The sequence below is a fragment of the Fundulus heteroclitus genome, chromosome 5, assembly GCF_011125445.2.
Source record: "Fundulus heteroclitus isolate FHET01 chromosome 5, MU-UCD_Fhet_4.1, whole genome shotgun sequence".
NCBI classification, from domain to species: Eukaryota; Metazoa; Chordata; class Actinopteri; order Cyprinodontiformes; family Fundulidae; genus Fundulus; species Fundulus heteroclitus.
In genome coordinates, this window is record NC_046365.1 from 4,364,923 (window position 1) to 4,382,281 (window position 17,359).

The 17,359-nt window shown below is 46.6% G+C and overlaps 1 protein-coding gene across 1 annotated transcript in view; it reads left to right on the forward strand.

Annotated features, from left to right (window-relative positions):
* Nucleotides 1–17,359, forward strand: part of usp34 (ubiquitin specific peptidase 34) — a gene marked incomplete in the record, with an annotated part of 102,291 nt that overhangs the window by 33,504 nt on the left and 51,428 nt on the right. Inside the window, 20 exon segments of the mRNA XM_036136748.1 lie at nucleotides 88–818; nucleotides 917–1,131; nucleotides 1,249–1,364; nucleotides 3,748–3,875; nucleotides 4,648–4,737; nucleotides 4,940–5,035; nucleotides 5,631–5,713; nucleotides 7,722–7,876; nucleotides 10,088–10,201; nucleotides 10,286–10,385; nucleotides 11,281–11,443; nucleotides 11,598–11,724; nucleotides 12,213–12,363; nucleotides 12,489–12,589; nucleotides 12,671–12,886; nucleotides 12,996–13,121; nucleotides 13,224–13,346; nucleotides 15,488–15,571; nucleotides 15,676–15,762; nucleotides 16,585–16,611. Of these exon segments, the coding sequence (XP_035992641.1) occupies nucleotides 88–818; nucleotides 917–1,131; nucleotides 1,249–1,364; nucleotides 3,748–3,875; nucleotides 4,648–4,737; nucleotides 4,940–5,035; nucleotides 5,631–5,713; nucleotides 7,722–7,876; nucleotides 10,088–10,201; nucleotides 10,286–10,385; nucleotides 11,281–11,443; nucleotides 11,598–11,724; nucleotides 12,213–12,363; nucleotides 12,489–12,589; nucleotides 12,671–12,886; nucleotides 12,996–13,121; nucleotides 13,224–13,346; nucleotides 15,488–15,571; nucleotides 15,676–15,762; nucleotides 16,585–16,611 (3,033 nt within the window).

A 17,359-nucleotide genomic window follows, 5' to 3' on the forward strand; every position in this document is an offset into this window, starting at 1 on the left:
TTCTGAGCGCAGTCCGCCGTCTGTCACCGCCACGCAAACGCTCCCGGGTTGTTTCCAGGGGTGACGGCGAGGTTTCTCTTTGCCCAGGAGTCCATGCAGGGAAGCTCGGACGAGACGGCCAACAGCGTGGAGGAGGGCAGCAGCGGCCCGGGCAGCAGCAGCGGCCGCAGCGAGGCCTCCAGCAACGAAGCCGCCTCCAGCCGAGCCAGCCAATCGGCCGGCAGCCCCGGCAGCGAGCTGCACTCCGACGACATGGGCGACAGCGAGGCCTTGAAGGAGGAGGAGGAAGACGAGGAGGAGGAGGACGACGAGGACGAAGACGACGACGAGGAAGAAGACGACGACGACGGGAACCGGTCCAATGCCGAGGACGGCCAGCAGAAGGAGGGGCGGGAGCACTCTGGGGCGAGGAAGAGGAAGGCCGGGGAGGCGCTCGGCGAGGAGGCCAGTCACGGCGTGGGCTCCATTGGCTCAGGGGGAGGAGCCAAAACCAAAGTCCTTCAGTTTAGCCCAGAGACCTCTGCCGTCATGGTAACAGCAGCGTCGACTTCTCTGGAGGGCCGGATGAGAATGCTGGATGCTTGCTCTTCGTCGTCATCCGCTCGGGCGGAGATGATGGAGCCGCAGCAGCCGGCGGAGGACATCAGCCCCTCTCAGATAGCCCAAGGCCCTCAGGAGCCCGCCTGTCTGCCCAGACCAGGGGACTTCCTGGGAGAGGCCATGAGCAGCGAGCTGTTCAACTGCCGCCGATTCATCGGCCCACAGCACCACCACCACCACCATCATCATCATCACCACCACCACCACCACCACGAGGGGTAAGTTGCTCCTTTCCCCCGCTCAGAGCTCATGGTTGGAGGCGCTCGTTATCAGCGAGTTACTGACGGATGTCCTCTAACGCCCGTCCTCGCTCCAGCCCCATGGTGGACGACATGCTGAGCGCCGATGACGTCAGCTGCAGCAGCTCCCAGGTCAGCGCCAAGTCCGAGAAAAACATGGCAGACTTCGACGGCGAGGAGTCGGGCTGCGAGGAGGAGCTGGTCCAGATCAACTCCCACGCCGAGCTCAGCTCCCACCTGCAGCAGCACCTCCCCAACCTGGCCTCCATCTACCACGAGCACCTGGTGCAAGGTGAGCCCTGCTCCGCCGGCTCTCAGGGTTATTCTCCCTGACGCAGAAGGTTTGTCCCACAGGGAACCGCGTGGTCTGCCTGAGTTAAAGATGTTGTCTCTCTGTGCCGTCCTGCAGGTCCAGCTGTTCATAAACATCAGTACTCCAGCCATGCTGTGACCGACATCAACCTTGATAACGTCTGTAAGAAGGGCAATACCCTGCTGTGGGACCTGGTGCAGGATGAGGACGCAGTACGTATTTAATAAAGATGATGATTAGGATTATTATTGTGTTCTCTGAAGGAGAAGAATGAGGCACAACACTTAAATTATGGGATCCTGACTGAAGGTGCCTCTAACCACGCCTTTAGGTTCAGATCATCCTCCGGTTCAATGGCGGCTCTTCATCGAGCCCCGCTGCATGGGGGGCTGACGAACGTTGTACCTCGCCGCTCTCTTTTAGGGAACACAAGTGTTAGATGCAATATTTTGTTACCTTTGCACAACAAATGCATACATACCCCGGCCACAAAGCAGCCAGCGACCCTGGGTCACACCAGACACCGTAGAATGCAGAGACCCAGCCCATAAAAAGGAGCGGGCCACCCGAAGGGGCCGTCACCCCCAGGCGACAGAACCCAACAAAAGTGTGTGGTGACAATAAAGGAGGGGAACACTATGGAACTTTAACGGAATAACCTGGGTAAATGCCTTTGGCCGTTAAATGATCTCACAGCCATCAGATGCAGTCTGGACACCGGAGGGTGGCACAGACGGCCCATAAAGGTCACCAACTCACACAGCAGAGGTCAGGGCCAAAAGTAGACGAGAGCTTCACATTTAGCGCTTAATTGGTTCAAATGGAGGATCACAAAGAACCTGCAGCGCTAGAACCTCGAGGGAACGCTAGATTTAATCACATAGCTCATTCTGTGAAGGCCTTTTAAGAAGCGCGTGGTAAGAGGAGGAGCCTGGTGTTTCTCTGTTGCAGTCAGAAATATCCACTCAACAGACATTGGTTTTGGAAAAGGAGAGACATTTATTCAGCAGTTTCTGAAGAACCCTGGAATGGAACCACATTCCCGTCCTCGCACCACAGATCCAGAGCCCGCCGTTTTTAAGCAGACAGTCTTGGGAAGCCGTTAGTCATTGAGTCGGACCTTTCAGCAGGTAATCACCCGGCTGCCGAGGTTCTGGATGCAGATGCCGTGTTCCCCCCGCTGCTTGAGAAAGACGAGCCCGACAGAGAGGGATCTGCCAGGGCGCTGCCACTAGCAGGCTGATTATTCCTGCTTCTCTGGCCACCACGGAGCCCCTAGGAACAGAGTGGATCTCTGTCTGCGAATCCTGTCTAGAACTGGCAACAGCATTTGCAGAGCGGAGAAGCATGTCGGGCCAAGGATGAGACAGAGCATCCGTTCTTAGCGGAGGGTTGTGGTGGAAAAGAACGGGGGACAGCGAGTGTTCAGTGAAGTGGCACTGTGCTCCGCTGAAGCCCTGGACGAGCAGGCCCCGCCCCCAGGGGTCCCAGGCCCCGCCCCCAGGTGGCCTGGGACCCACGTGGGTCTGATTGGCAGGAAGCTTTGATGAGGGGAATGAGCAGGTCCACCTCGCTTGAAGCGCATGCATCTACAGCTGTTACAGAGGCCGTCATGGCCGGCCGCTGTAAAATAGTCTGAGAACCCAATGTGCGTCCAGACTAGATCTGCGTGAGGCAGCGGTAAAATGCAGCGGCTGCAAGAGGTGAACAGGATTTAACATGGAGCATGTTTCCAGACCCAGGAAAGAAGATTGCTAGCTGGGAATTGGTTGGCTTTTTGTTTTGATTCAGAGAAAAGCCCGTTGCTTGAATGAGCCAGAACTACTGACAGTTGCTTCGTTAGCTGATCTCTGGATTTTTTTTTTTTAAAGGTCTAATGCTGCCTCAGCAGATTAAGACGAGGTGCTTGTACGCCGAGCCTTTGAAGGCAAATCTCAGAAGTTGTCTGGACCGGTCTAAGGCATGGCGGAGACCAACAGGGCTGCACGACTGCTTTTTTCTGTTATTTTCTACACACAGCACGTCCTTTACTCACCGTGGGGCACAAACTTTGGAAGCTTTGGGAGCGTCCTGGTGACTCAGGGATGTGTTTGTGTGCGAGGGGATTTTGTGATTGCGAGGCTGCCTTTGAGGAACACAACGCCTTTCTGGGGCCGGGTCCCTGAACAGAACCTTTTCTTTTCCTACGGTCACAAACGTAAACGTGCGCAGTTAGTCGCTTAAATTCCCATGAATGTTACAATATCAGGTGTTTAGAATACCTCGACATGTTAAGTTAAAATCAGGAGGCTTTCCTCATTCTGCTACAACAAATGGCTCATCTCCTGGTCTCCCAGCATGACTAAGGTTTGACAGAAATGTCCAAATGAACACAGACATTAAAAGCGGAGTTTATCTTAAGCCTTTTTGCACATCTGGACCAGGCGTCCCAACAACTGCTTAGCTCTGTTATGATATTCACTGTAAATACAAAAAGTTCTGACAGTGAGAAAAATGACCTTAAATGGCAATACATTTAATTAGCCTTTAAATCAGGCCTTAGCTTTGTTTTGATGAATTGCTTGTTCTGATTTTATTTTGTTTCTTTGTTTTTAGATTCATCTCTCGGAGGGTCTGATCAATGAAGCTGAGAAGCTGCTGTGTTCACTGGTGTGTTGGTTCACTGACAGACAGATCCGAATGCGCTTCATCGAGGGTTGCCTTGACAACTTGGCCCATCATCGGTAAAATGCCTTTTTGAAGTGTTTGAAATTCACAAATGTCAATAAACATCAAACTTCGGCCGTCATATTTGAACATCAATTATTTTTGCCGTTTCTGCTTTAGGTTATGTATGGTAGGGCTGGACGATATATAAAAATAAGCATATTGATAAAATGGAAATCGTATTGATTGATCTTGATAATTATCTAAAAATACAGAACATATATCTTCAGTGCAGCATTGGCCATTTATGCTGTTGCATAATGACCTATGTTTAAATAAAGGACATTGATTTCAAATGCAACCCTTCATTAAACCAACTTTTTACCAAAACTAAGTCTTAAAAAAAAAAAAAGAACATGTGCTCTATGAACTCTTTGAAACTTGGTGATGAGAGTTGGTTTGTGATTGGTTGGGAGGATGTAATGACTATCGTATTAACCTCCATTATAGGCTAGAAGGCAAAAGAAAGGAAAACTGTTCTTTTATTGAACTTTTTATTAACCCTTTTTTTCATATTGTATCACACGTCTATCCATCGATTTATATCGTCATTGAATTATCGTCCAGCCCTAATGTGTGCTTAGACTTAGACAAACGTTCTTGTCTTTTTGTATGTACAGAGTGTATACAAAACAAATATGTGTTACCATGGTTAGAGATTCACAGCAACTGCTCTGTCTAGGCAAACAAAACCCAAAATATTTCCCACATGAGAACAGGAAGAGCTCTTCCAACGTTTCTTCACTCTGGCCCCGCTGGAATGTTTGACGACTTCTTCTTTCCTCTCAGGTCCGTTGTGGTTTCCTTGCGTTTACTACCCAAACTTTTTGGCACTTTCCAGCAGTTTGGCTCCAGCTACGACACCCACTGGATCACTATGTAAGCAGCTCAGCCTTCATTATACAGCAGTATAATAATAAGCGTTGTGTGTCATTAAGTTTGTAGATTCTGTTAAACACACCAACCATCTTATTTTTGTCAAGCTTCTGCTTGGTGGCTTTTTTTTTCAACCCAAGTCCAGCAAAATAAAACTTCATTTTAAACCAGGAGCCTGAGCTGATCTGGATGTTTCTTCTGTTAGGTGGGCTGAGAAGGAGCTGCACATGATGAAGCTGTTCTTCGACAACCTGCAACACTACATCCAAGAAGTCCAAGAACAGCGGCACAAGTTTGCTCTGTGAGTCGTCCAGGGCCGTTTTCCCAAGAGAGACCCAAAAATAATGTGGATGTGGACTGATTAGTATTTTATAGCTGTATGTGTTCAGGAGGTCTTCTTCAGTGTGACTTTGATTTAGACTTTAGAGGATTTTATGTTTGGGTATCAAAGACTGGTCTGATGCAAACAGCCCAGAACTGATTGATTTCCCACATATTTAGAAAGAGATACAGTGAGATTGGTGATTGGAGTTAGACATTGTTCAGCTTGACGGGCCTGAACCACCGACTTAAAGTTAACGGCCGGATATTTTTCAGCTCGGTGAATACGTCCTACGACTATCTGGCGGCGATATTCTTTGAAGTGGATGATGGAACTGAGATTTTTAGTAAAACTAGGGCAAAAACTGAGATGTAAGACGCTAATTGAAAAGCTCTGTTTTCTACGACATAGCTAGGCCAGTCTGCAGCTCATTCAGGCTGCAACATTCTGATTGCCGTAGCTCTAGTTACAGTTATTGCAGCTGTTGAGCGTCAGGTGTTATTTGTCATGTTGTTAATTAAGTCCCCTGATGGTAACACAAAGTGTGCCTTTTCTCTTCTGTGTGCTGTTCCAGGTACAGCCACAGTGCAGAGGTCCAGGTCCGCCTGCAGTTCCTCACCTGTGTCTTCTCAACGCTGGGGTCACCAGACCACTTCAGTAAGTCTGTTGTGTTTGTTGCATTGACTATTTTAGTCTAAACATCCATTTTTCTACAATAAGTTTTTAGACTAAATGTTTTGGGGGTTTTTCAACTGAAGGAACAGAGTAGGAACATTTTTGGACAGTGGTAACATCCTTCCAAAATAAGTGCGTGTAGGATTTAGGTTGTGTTGTTTAAAAGCAATAAAAAGATTAGGAAAGAAATGTTAATGGAGTTGTAAATTGTGTGAGTGAAGTTATTTAAAAGTAACAAATAGATATTAAAGCCCAGGTTTAGACACTATTTATACCCAACTTAAAATATGTAGTAGTACCTTAAAATAGTTACTGCAGACTGCAGTAGATGTCGAGCTATCCATGGCACAAATTTACAGTGAAATTGGTGTAATATTAGCATTACACTACCTAATAAACACACTTAACAACATCTGAGTCCTGTTGGCTGATCCTAGCTGACAAAGACTCAGCTTATCCAAGCCATCCAAAAGCATCCCCCGTCGATCATTGTCGTTCTGCTCATGAGGTCGGCAGCATCCCTTTATTCATCTTTTCCATTTTTCTAGACTCCTTTTAGGTGTCTAGACTAGCACAGCGTGTTAGTGTTGGTGTCTAGCCACAGAGGGGCCCTCATCTTTGTTCAAAATATTACTTTTGTTTTCAGAAATCCAGAGTTTTTTTTTTTTCACACTTTTACGTTTACTGATGTATACCAAAGCTGCGTGGACATTTCAATAAATATACCACATATTTAGTATGGCAAGCACAGCTTGAACGTGAGAAATGAACTCCAGGTAAGTGAGGCTATAAATGGGCCGTGACCAGAAAATCTCCTAAATTACAAGCTGTGGCCTGTCGTCGGGTCTCTGGACAAGATGTGCCAATGTCTGGTCACACGTCTCTTTAGATAACAGGGAAGATGTAGTGGCTGGTGCAATGTTTTGGTCCCTGTGAGAGGCGTTGATGTTTACTGGTCAATAAGCCCTGACTTGGGTTTGTTTGTCAAAATCTGCCTCAGTGCTGCAGATTGCTCTGATTCTGGCTGTAAGGGTTTCTTCTCAGGGGTGACTGAGAAGAAACAAAAGTTTCAGACTCAATAGTGATTGCTGGGCAAGAGGATGAAATGTTTACAGGAACTGGACAAGAGAGAGTTGGAATGAAGGTCGGTGATCCTGATACGGGCTGTAAGGGAGGCTCATCAGGGCTCTGAATCAGCCTGGTCTCTGAAAAGGAGAACTACAGTGTTTGCTTTTAGCAAATGGTTAATTAGGATTTGCCAAATAAACATATTGATTGAAAAAAAATGCTTTCTCCATAGGTCTTAGTTGGTATTAGTAACATTAGCACGTCTGAAGGAAAAGCTGATTTTCTAGCAGTTTCAACATGGGCTCCTGAGTGTGCATCTGGTTTTCCTGAACCTTTGGGCCAACACTAGCACAATACTTATTATGTTGCTCGGCCTGCTCCTCTGAGAACAATGGCCCCGCTGTCTGCGGACGTATGTGGGAGAGAGGCTGACTTAGCATTTAGGATTCAAAAGAAACATTGTTTTCCTGTTCAGTCGTGTAGTCCAAGAAACTTTATCTTAGGCATGCATATTTTATATGAACAAACCGCTGGCCTCTCCTTTCCACTGACTCTAACTCAAAACTACTTTCACAAGCGCAGATGTAAGTTTCGGGCTTCTTAGTTCTTTTGCTACATTGAAAGCCAATATCATGTTTTTTTTAGCTATTTACTTCTTTGAACAAGTTACTTGTATAATTTCAAAATAAATGATACATTATCGGACTCTCTTATTCCAGTTTTCTAACCCATTCTCAGTGATTTTGCATGCTGCATAGACGTTTAGTGTTAAGTCTTTAAGACGTTCTAGCACACATGTACAGAAAAGCAGCATCTGATCGCTGACCGAACAGAAAATGCTGCAGGGCTGCGTGCGCTGGTTGAAGGGGAGTTCCTGTGTTAATGATGGAGTTTTAAGTGTTTGGATGGGTCTGTTTCTCAGGACTGAGTCTGGAGCAGGTGGACATCCTGTGGCACTGTCTGGTGGAAGATGCTGAATGTTACGATGACGCGCTGCACTGGTTCCTGAATCAGGTCCGCAGCAAGGACCAGCACGCTATGGGCATGGAGACGTACAAGCACCTCTTCCTGGAGAAGGTATGATGCACAGACGAAAATGTAAAAAAAAAAAAAAAGCAGGTCAGGTATTTTCTATTAAATTAAACACCTCTCTTTTCAGTGATTGGCCGCAGGGCAGGGAGAACTTAGGTTTTCTCCGAGGCAGTCCAGAAAAACCGAAGAGCGACGACATTAATAAGCATTAATTAGCCGACAGAGTGGGTCAAACTGTGATAGAATTTTATTATTTTCAAAACACGAACCACGCTGGAAGGGTAATAAATTAAAAAGGGACACTTCAGCCTTCTATACCCAGACGAGCTGTATCAGATTTACCGAGGCTTTCTCTCATTTCACACTGAAAGCTCTTACGTTTTGTCTCTGATGTGTCCATCCATCCACCTCTTGGTTCAAGGCAGCGGCTGTCTGCCTTTCCCAGCTGCCACCCTGTCTTTCTGTATAAAGACTCAGAGCACTGGGGGGAGCAGCAGGGTTGCCCCGCTAAAAGGAGCTTGATCTTGGTCAAGCTCCCGCCGCTGACAGACCTGCCCGCAGCCTGGTAGTAAGCACACAATAGAACCGATAAGAATAATATTGCTGCGGTTAAGAAATCTTATAAGCTTTTAACGTGTTCTCCTCGCTCCTGCCATGGCTGAGGCTGGAGACCTAACATAAACCTTTACATTTTAGCTACGTGTCTGAAATGCTCCGGTTCGGGGGGTGGTTTCCATCATAAGCGCTGGAGCCCTATCGAAGCTCGAGGCGCTTCCCTCTTCCAGGCCTTTCTAGGTCGGTGGATTCGCTAAAGAGCGGGGAGGAGCCGAGTAGGACGGAAGTGGAACCGCGGCTTTTGCCGACGTCTAATGAAAGAATCCTGTTGAAGCTCAACATTCTGCAAAGAATGAAGTGACGGCTATAAGCCTCAGTGGGCTACTGACTACTGAATCCTAATCAGGCTACATTGTGCTGTATATCTAAAGGGTGGCTCTGGCTCAGTGGGAGCCACAGTAGTTTTCTTGTTAATAAACAGTTGTGGATTCAATTCCAACTCCCTTCCTTGCCATATGTCACTGTGCCCTTGAGCAAGACACTTAGCTTTCCCCTAGTTGTCTATCAACCTGCGTATTCAGTGTATGAATGTAAGTGCAGCTGGATAAATGAGTGTTTAAAGCACTTTGAGTAGAACCAGCCGGTCAGTCCATTAACGTCTAATATAGTTTGAAGTTACAGACTGTTTATTACCCGCATGGAGCCAAGACGGGACAAATAACCCCGCAGAGATGTTATTGGCAGCCCTGCTTTAAATATTTTATTGAATCCAACATGGCCGTTCTTAGTCTTCCCCTATAACACATTGGTTAGCAATGCATTCACGTTTTTCTAACATGTTGGATGTCATCTTGGAGCATTCCCATTCACACAATCTGTAGGTCATCCAGAGTCCTGGCTCCTCTCTGAGTTCAGCCCAGAGCGTTCCTGTAGGATTTAGATCTGGGAACTGGGATGATAGAAGGTGGATTCTGTCTCTGGTGAACCGTTTCTGTTTATTTGGCCAGATGTTTCAGATCATAATCCGACTCTGGAAGAAGCAATTTACAAACCACCGGAGCAGCTAAAAGCCCTCCATTAGAATCTAAAAATATTTTGTCTTGTAATTATTGGAAAAAAAGCCCTTTAGCTCAGACTAGAGCAGCCACATGCCTGACATTCTTACTGGGTCGTAAGCAGCCGACATCAGGTGAAACGTTCCCCCAGCTGCTTTCTCTCCTGAAGGCCGCCCCGCCTAATAAACAGCTTGCCTTTAACTGGAGAAGTTCCACTTTGTCTGATTGGATTCGTAGCGTTGTGGTTCACTTAGAACACATCTAACATTTTTGATGAAACCCGCCTTGTCTGTCACACTGCTTCTCACCTCTGCAGGCTCTTAGAAAAGCCAACAAACATTCTGCTAGTGCAGTCTGGCTGCACATTTACGATACAGAATAAACTGCAGAGTATAATGTGACCTTTAGAGAGAGACTTAACTGTCCAGTTTAAGTTCCCACTGTCTACCAGAACCTAAAGCTCTTCTTCAAACATGGCATTTTAGTTTAAAAGCTGGAAAAAGGAGGTGGTAACAGCAAGTATTTCCTGTCCTAAATGGACAGCTGGATAGCTTTTCTAGTCAGCTGGAAGGGTTGGGCCCTGCACCGCGGGGCCTGCAGCTGTTTGTCAATGCGTGCTGATGTTTGATTGGAACCGTCTCTCCAGATGCCTCAGCTGAAACCAGAAACCATCAGCATGACGGGCCTCAACCTCTTCCAGCACCTCTGTAACCTGGCTCGCCTTGCTACCAGCACCCTGGATAACGCCTCCAGCTGCGAGGTACACGCTCTCCTCAGTCACAGACGCCTGAAAGCTGCCCGTGCGTCCGTTATGGCGCTAAATGTCTGCTGTGTTTGTTTCCAGCTGTGCGGGATGGACCAGCTGTGGGGGATCGCTCTGAGAGCTCAGTCCGCAGACATCTCCCGCGCTGCCATCCAGTACATCAACTCCTACTACATCAATGGTCAGTCAACCTGTTGGGCTTTAACCCACTGAACTTACACAAGCGTAGCTGTCTGCAGTGCAGATGTCTGTAAATCTCTTGTATTATAAACAGGAACGTTGTAATTCATGGATTAACTATTATCACACATTTCAGGGTTCCGCAACATGTAATTGATGGTGAGGCACGGCCACACCAAAATAAAAGCCGCCTCACCTTCAGAATGAATAAAAATATGTTAAAACATTAACAAAGCATATTATATAGCATAGTTACTGTATATTTGCACACTTATTCTAAACATAATCTGAGTTTAAAATGAATTTAAATATCATCAGATGTTAAAATGTACTTTATTTTGAAATACCAACACCGCCAGCTCTTGTTTTGCTGCAAAGCTGCTAGTGAATGAAGCTTCAGGCGAAAGCAGCAATCTGTCTGACAGCAGCTAGAGCTATGTGGGGTTTCTCTATTCCCTCCGCGCTGTCTCACAGGCGCAGGCATTGCCTCGTCTTCTATGCCCTGCATGCAGTCAGAGCAAAGAGAGCAGCAAGGAGACCTGCTCTGTTTTCACATTGCAGTCGTAGAAAGCAAAGCTGTTGCTGATTCCACCCTGGATTACAAAGCGGGATATAAATATAATAAATATCGCTTTTAATCTAGTTTTTTTTTTAATTCTCTGAAACTGTTGGACCAAAATAATTACCTGATTACCACACACCTTGAATCACTTTATTCACCTCATTCAGTGCAGGGCTGTGATTGCTATCTTGGTAAAATTAGATGCACATAGAATGGATCAAGGCAATGTATAAAAAAAAATCCTAGCAGAAACTTAATAAAAGCTTTAACATATTATTACAACAATTTTTTTAGGTTTTGTCTTTGAAAAATCTCCAATTGTGTGTGTGTGCAGCTGGGAAGACGGGCCTGGAGAAGGAGCAGGAGTTCATCAGGAAGTGTATGGAGAGCCTCCTGATGGCCTCAGCCAACCTGGAAAAGGACGCTCACTCCAGCCTGACCAGCATCGAGAGGGGGCTGCTCATGCTCAAAACACACCTGGAGGCCTTCCGACGCAGGTACACACACACACACACACACACACACACACACACACACACACACACACACACACACACGAGGACCTACGAATACAGTGCTGAAAATAGTCAATACAAGCGTGAAAGCATGCGTGATATTTAATTGAGTTGTTGTGTGTCTGGTCTGGGGCAGGTTTGCATATCACCTTCGGCAGTGGCAGATCGAGGGTACGGGAATCAGCAGCCACCTGAAAGCTCTGAGTGAGAAACAGTCTCTGCCTCTCAGGATCGTCTGTCAGCCTGCGGGCCTTCCTGACAAGGTAGGTTACCCCCCCACCGGTCTGCTCCCAGAAAACGTCAGCCTCCATCTAGGGCTGGGCGATCAATCGATCTAATCCATTCATTCAAATTTACAGTGTATTAAGATTTAACTTTGGAAAATCTGGATTTTTATTTAGCAAATGCACTCACCGGGCTTGCATGAAAAGAATAGCATGCAATGCTGAGTATATGTTTTTGGAAGATATGTTGTCAAAATACTGTTTAGAGGAAGTGAAGGTTGAGCCGAAAGAAGGTGCTAGGATGGTTTTTGATGGGGAAATGGGTGGAGCTTAATGCAGGACGATCTTGGAAGAAAATCTGTGAGAGGCTGTAACAGACCTGAGACATAGACTGAACTACCAGCAGGGCAGAGCCTGGATCAAAGCAGAGAGACTCTACATATGGCTATAATCTCAGTAGAGACGTGACGTTCTCCACCACTAAAGGCTCTAGCCTCAGTTGCTTCTGCTGCTGTGCTCTCGTACAGATGACCATCGAGATGTATCCCAGCGATCAGGTTGCTGACCTGCGAGCCGAGGTCACCCACTGGTACGAGAACCTGCAGAAGGAGCAGATGAACCAGCAGGCTCAGCTGCAGGAGTTTGGTCAGAGCAGCCGGCAGCAAGGAGACTTCCCAGGTGGGCCCATGTTTTATCCCGTTTCTCCTAAGTCCAACACGTGTGTGTGTGTGTGTGTGTGTGTGTGCCGAGCTGCCGTCAGCCTCTCAGTGCCTTGTGTTTTACGTCTGTCCTGCGTCCTGCAGGTGGTTTGATGGGACCAGTTCGGATGATCTCCTCGGGCCACGAGCTCACCACAGATTACGATGAGAAGACTCTGCACGAGCTGGGATTCAAAGACATGCAGGTGACCTGTGACAGCATCTCCTACGGCAAGCACGCCCGATATGCAGTTGCCGACCGTTCACGTTTGTGCGTTGGGCCGCAGATGGTGTTTGTCTCTCTGGGCGCTCCGCGGAGGGAAAGGAAGGGGGAGGGCGTGCAGCTGCCGGCCTCCTGTCTGCCCCCCCCTCAGAAGGAGCACATCCCCATGCTGCTGCTGCTCCAGGAGCCGCACCTCACCACGCTGTTCGATCTGCTGGAGATGCTGGCGTCTTTCAAACCTCCCAGCCCCAACGCAGAGAGGCTGCAGGAGAGTCCAGAGGTACGGCAGCTGTGATTCCCCCGCTCCGTGTGTAAAGCGCCAGTTGTTTAATTAGGCGGGCCGCGTAAAGAGGGGGCTTTGTGTGTGTGTGTGTGTGTGTTAAACCCAGAGTGCGCGCTGCGAGGAGCTTCATCTCCATGCAGAGAATCTGTCCCGGCGGGTTTGGGAGCTGCTCATGCTCCTTCCCACGTGTCCCAAGATGCTGCAGGCCTTCCAGAACATCTCAGACGAAACGGTTAGTCGCAAGAACGACTGAGCAGTGACCGTTCCCACAGGTCTGTTCCACACTAGGATGATGAGCACTAAAACTCGTTGTTTTGTTTCTTCATCGTTGTAGAATGGGGAGGGTCTGTGTTGGAAGGAGCTGTTGAGGATTAAAAGTCCCCACAAGCTGCTGTACGCTCTTGAGATCATCGAGGCTCTGGGCAAACCCAACAGACGCATCCACAGAGAGTCAACGGTGAGAGAGACGCCATGTTTTCACATCTTTGTGTTCATCTTCTAACAGAAGTCAAAATGGGGAAAATCAACTGAGCTTAACCGATTCATGTGTTGAACTATCTTTAGAAATCCAGTTAGAACAGAAGCTATTTACTGTATAAAGTCATCTTCCCAATTCGTCCTTAATGGATGTTTTATTGACGGTTACAACCCAAATTATGATTATCTGAATTTACCTAAACTATCTGAATCTTATATAATTAGTTTTATTGTGTTTTATCACACCCTGTTGCTCAATACTCTCAAGATTCCAAAGGCCACTACAGATATACAGGGTATAATTAGGGTGATCCACAGACTGTAAACTTGTAAGCAGTGAAGCTAAGAGCATCTATTTTTAAACAGATTATCAAGTCCGTTTTGTGATAAAATTCTGATCTCTGTTTTTTCAAGGCTCTTTATTGTCATTATGTAACCATAATGCCATTTTTGCCTAAACACTGGCTCAGAGACACAAATCAAGACCTAATGTTCAAGCAGCTGGAGAGAGATTTTCTTTAAAGACCAAAGAGAAGAAAGTTACAGTGATGAATGCAGGAGGTGACAGGGCTAAAGGGAAGAACTGATGCAGCGAAAAGAGGGACAGAGAGGATTAATAATGCACAGATGAAAATAGTTATTGATGTCAGAGGTGAAGGATGAAGTACTATCAAGGATGACACCCAGACTCTTTACCCAAGGTAGGGGAGACATTAGAGGCATCCAGTGAAAGGGAGAAACCATCAGCTTTGGATAATATAGATTTGGTTCCTACAAAGAGGAGCAGAGTTTTTTCACTGTTCAGTTTAATGAGGTTGGAGGTGAACCAAGGTTTTACTTTCAGGTAGGCAGGAGGTAAGGGAAGAGTGGAAGTGTGGAACTTGGCTTACATGAAAGATAGAGCTGGATGTCATCTGCATAACAGTGGAAATGGATGTTGGATTCTGTAATTGTTCAAGCTGATGACATTTAGCTTTAATGGACCAGACTTCAGGGGCGAGAGGGTAACTGACTGGGTTTTCACTGGAGCAAGATCATTCAAAATGTTGAGTTAAAGGAGGAAATGATCGGTTAATTGAAGATCATCGGCTGAACAGTCTGATGGGGCGAGGCCAGAGCAGCAGGTCAGGTCCAGGGTGTGACCTTTAATGTGTGTGAGAACGCCGGTTAAACCGTATGCACCGACAACACCTCCTGACAAGCTAAACGTCTGCAGAAAGTCCTCATCTGCTAGATTTAAATGTTTGAGTCAGAAGAGACAGCAGCCACTTTACACATGATGTAAATTACTGTGCAATTGCACGAACGTTTCTGACAAACACTCGCAGAAAAGTGTGCAAATAGTCATTAGCAAAGATGGAAACGTTCAAAGTAATTGATGCTCAAGTCAAAAGAGGGGTAGCAGTGGCTTTCCAGGATGATGTAAAATACCATGGATGTCTATACAAACACGCTTTGAGAAGCTAAAGGTGTTCAAACAGACATCAGAGACGGTGTAAATAATTCTTAAGCTTTGACCTACTGTTACAGTTTTAGCTTCTTTCTATTTAGGAACTATGATATTGCGACAACAATAAAACTATTTTTGAGCCTTCTGGCTTTTAGCTGCCCTTAATTGCTCATTTTAGGATCAGAGGCCACGACAAGCTACAGCCAGGTTAAAACCTGGCTGTAGCTTAAGAAAAGAGAAGCAACTCATTGCACCAGTTGGGCTTAAATAACTTGTTGCCAGCAGAAACATAATCACTCATGCAGTAATTATCCAACAGGAGGCTCCTACCTATTTGCTTGGTTAAATCCAGGTGACAACTTTTTCTTTTGGCCTGGCAGTGTATGAGCTACTTGAATTATTGATCTTAACTGGAGAGCTGCACCTTCTCACATTTATCATGTGGTGAAGTTTTTAGTGGAGGTTTGGATTTATTTCCTCATGAAATGTTTAGGAATTAAAACTTGAAGGAATTCTAAAATCCATACATGAATTTTTTTTTTTTTTAAAGATTTAAGTGGAAACTGCTAAATATTTAGGTGTATTGGCATGTTTTCGATGAAATACAAACTGTAATGTGAAGTGAAATGGATCTTGAGTGTGACCGAAGCTGACGGGGTGTGTGTCTTCAGGGAAGCTACAGCGATCTGTACCCAGACTCTGACGACTCCAGTGAAGATCAGATAGAAAACAGCAAGAACACCTGGAGCTGCAAGGTACGCTGAGCCACTGACGGCGCAGTGGAATCACACCGACACACACCTGGTGGGAAGAAATGTTTCTGAGCACTCCACTTTCTACTCTTCACCCTCTGCTTTAGTTTGTTTCATCTGGAGGTCTGCAGCTGCTCCTGGAGATCTTCAACTCTGGCATCCTTGAACCCAAAGATCAGGAGTCGTGGACTGTGGTGAGACATCCTTGTTGCACACTCTGCTTTTCCTCCGTCTGTCCCAACCAGTGTGTCTTTGTAGCTGATGGCAGACATTTATCATGAGGAGTTTGCTGATGCACAGACCCACTCTGATGCTTCAGAAAAACCATCATTTTCCCAGTATCACATGGTCCATATTAGTAAAGTCGTTAACCAGCGATGAAATTCTGCGTGCTCTAGTCTCTCTTAGCATCAGCAGATATTTTTGCTCCAATAATTTTCAGAAGACGAGCATTAAATGTGTCTGACTAAACACAAAACCAGTTCTTAGTAAACTCATTCCGATGTTTTTATATTGAGCAGTACAGAAAACTGCTAAGCTAATGCTACCCTACTTACAGTGTTTTTATCAAACTTGCTGATAATCCAGCTCATAACATATAGCGACCCAGGTCCAGTTAATGGTGCGCTTTGTATGTTCTATAATTCATTTTCTAATGTTTTAGCTGCTCTGTGTCACATCTGGGGTTAACGGATCACATGACAAACGGTCTGACTGCTGAAGCAGCCGGCACGGCTCCTCTGTCACTATTTTTAAAAGATTATTGTTGGTAAAAACCCAGACTCATTGGATCTGCCGAAATATTTAAGCACATCTTATTGGGTTTTACAATCTATACAGACAGAAAAAGGATGAGAGACTCAAAAGCCACCTTGGAACCATAGCTTTATTGATTAGAAAAATTTAAATCACTTAAATTTGTTTAAAAGTCGTGCGTTTGTAATTTTGAGGATAAATGGCCAAGATAAAGATTTGCTGTGTCAGCGTTTTTTCCTGATGTCCCCTCCTGTCTGCAGTGGCAGCTGGACTGCCTCGCCTGCCTGCTGAAGCTGATCTGCCAGTTTGCAGTAGACCCTGCAGACCTGGACCTGGCCTACCACGACGTCTTCTCCTGGTCCGGCCTCGCCGACAGCCAACGCAAGCGGGCGTGGCCTGGAAAATCCCGCAAGTCCACGGTGGAGCATGGAAAAGGCCTGCACATCCCCCGCCTTACAGAGGTACACCAGCTGAGTGGAAGGGGCGGACCCTGCTCACACAGTCATCAGACTCGCTCACCTGATTCTCCCTGTCCTCTCAGGTCTTCCTGGGCCTCGTCCAGGGCACCAACCTGATTCAGCGGCTCATCAACGTGGCCTACACCTACGACAACCTCGCCCACAGGTGTGCTGTGCTGCAGCTTCTGAGTCATTTGAATTATTCTGTTTAGAGAAGGGACAATTGACACGCTCTGTTTTTGTTCTGCAGGGTCCTGAAGGCCCAGTCTGACCATAGGTCTCGGCATGAAGGTAAGAGTTGACGCCCCTCAGCTCCAGACAGCCACTGTGTAAAGCCTAAGAAGTCCTGATGGGGTAGAGAGAAAGAATCTGACGCTGTGGTTTGCTCCGCTGCAGTGACGCACTACTCCATGTGGCTTCTGGTGAGCTGGCCCACTGCTCATCCACGGTGAAGTCCAGCCTGGCTGACAGCGAACACCTCCACGACTGGCTCAAGAAGCTCACGCTGCTGGTACCCGAGGTGAGCTTACCGTCTACACCGGCCTCTGCCAGATCAGGATTTCTGAAGCAGACCTTT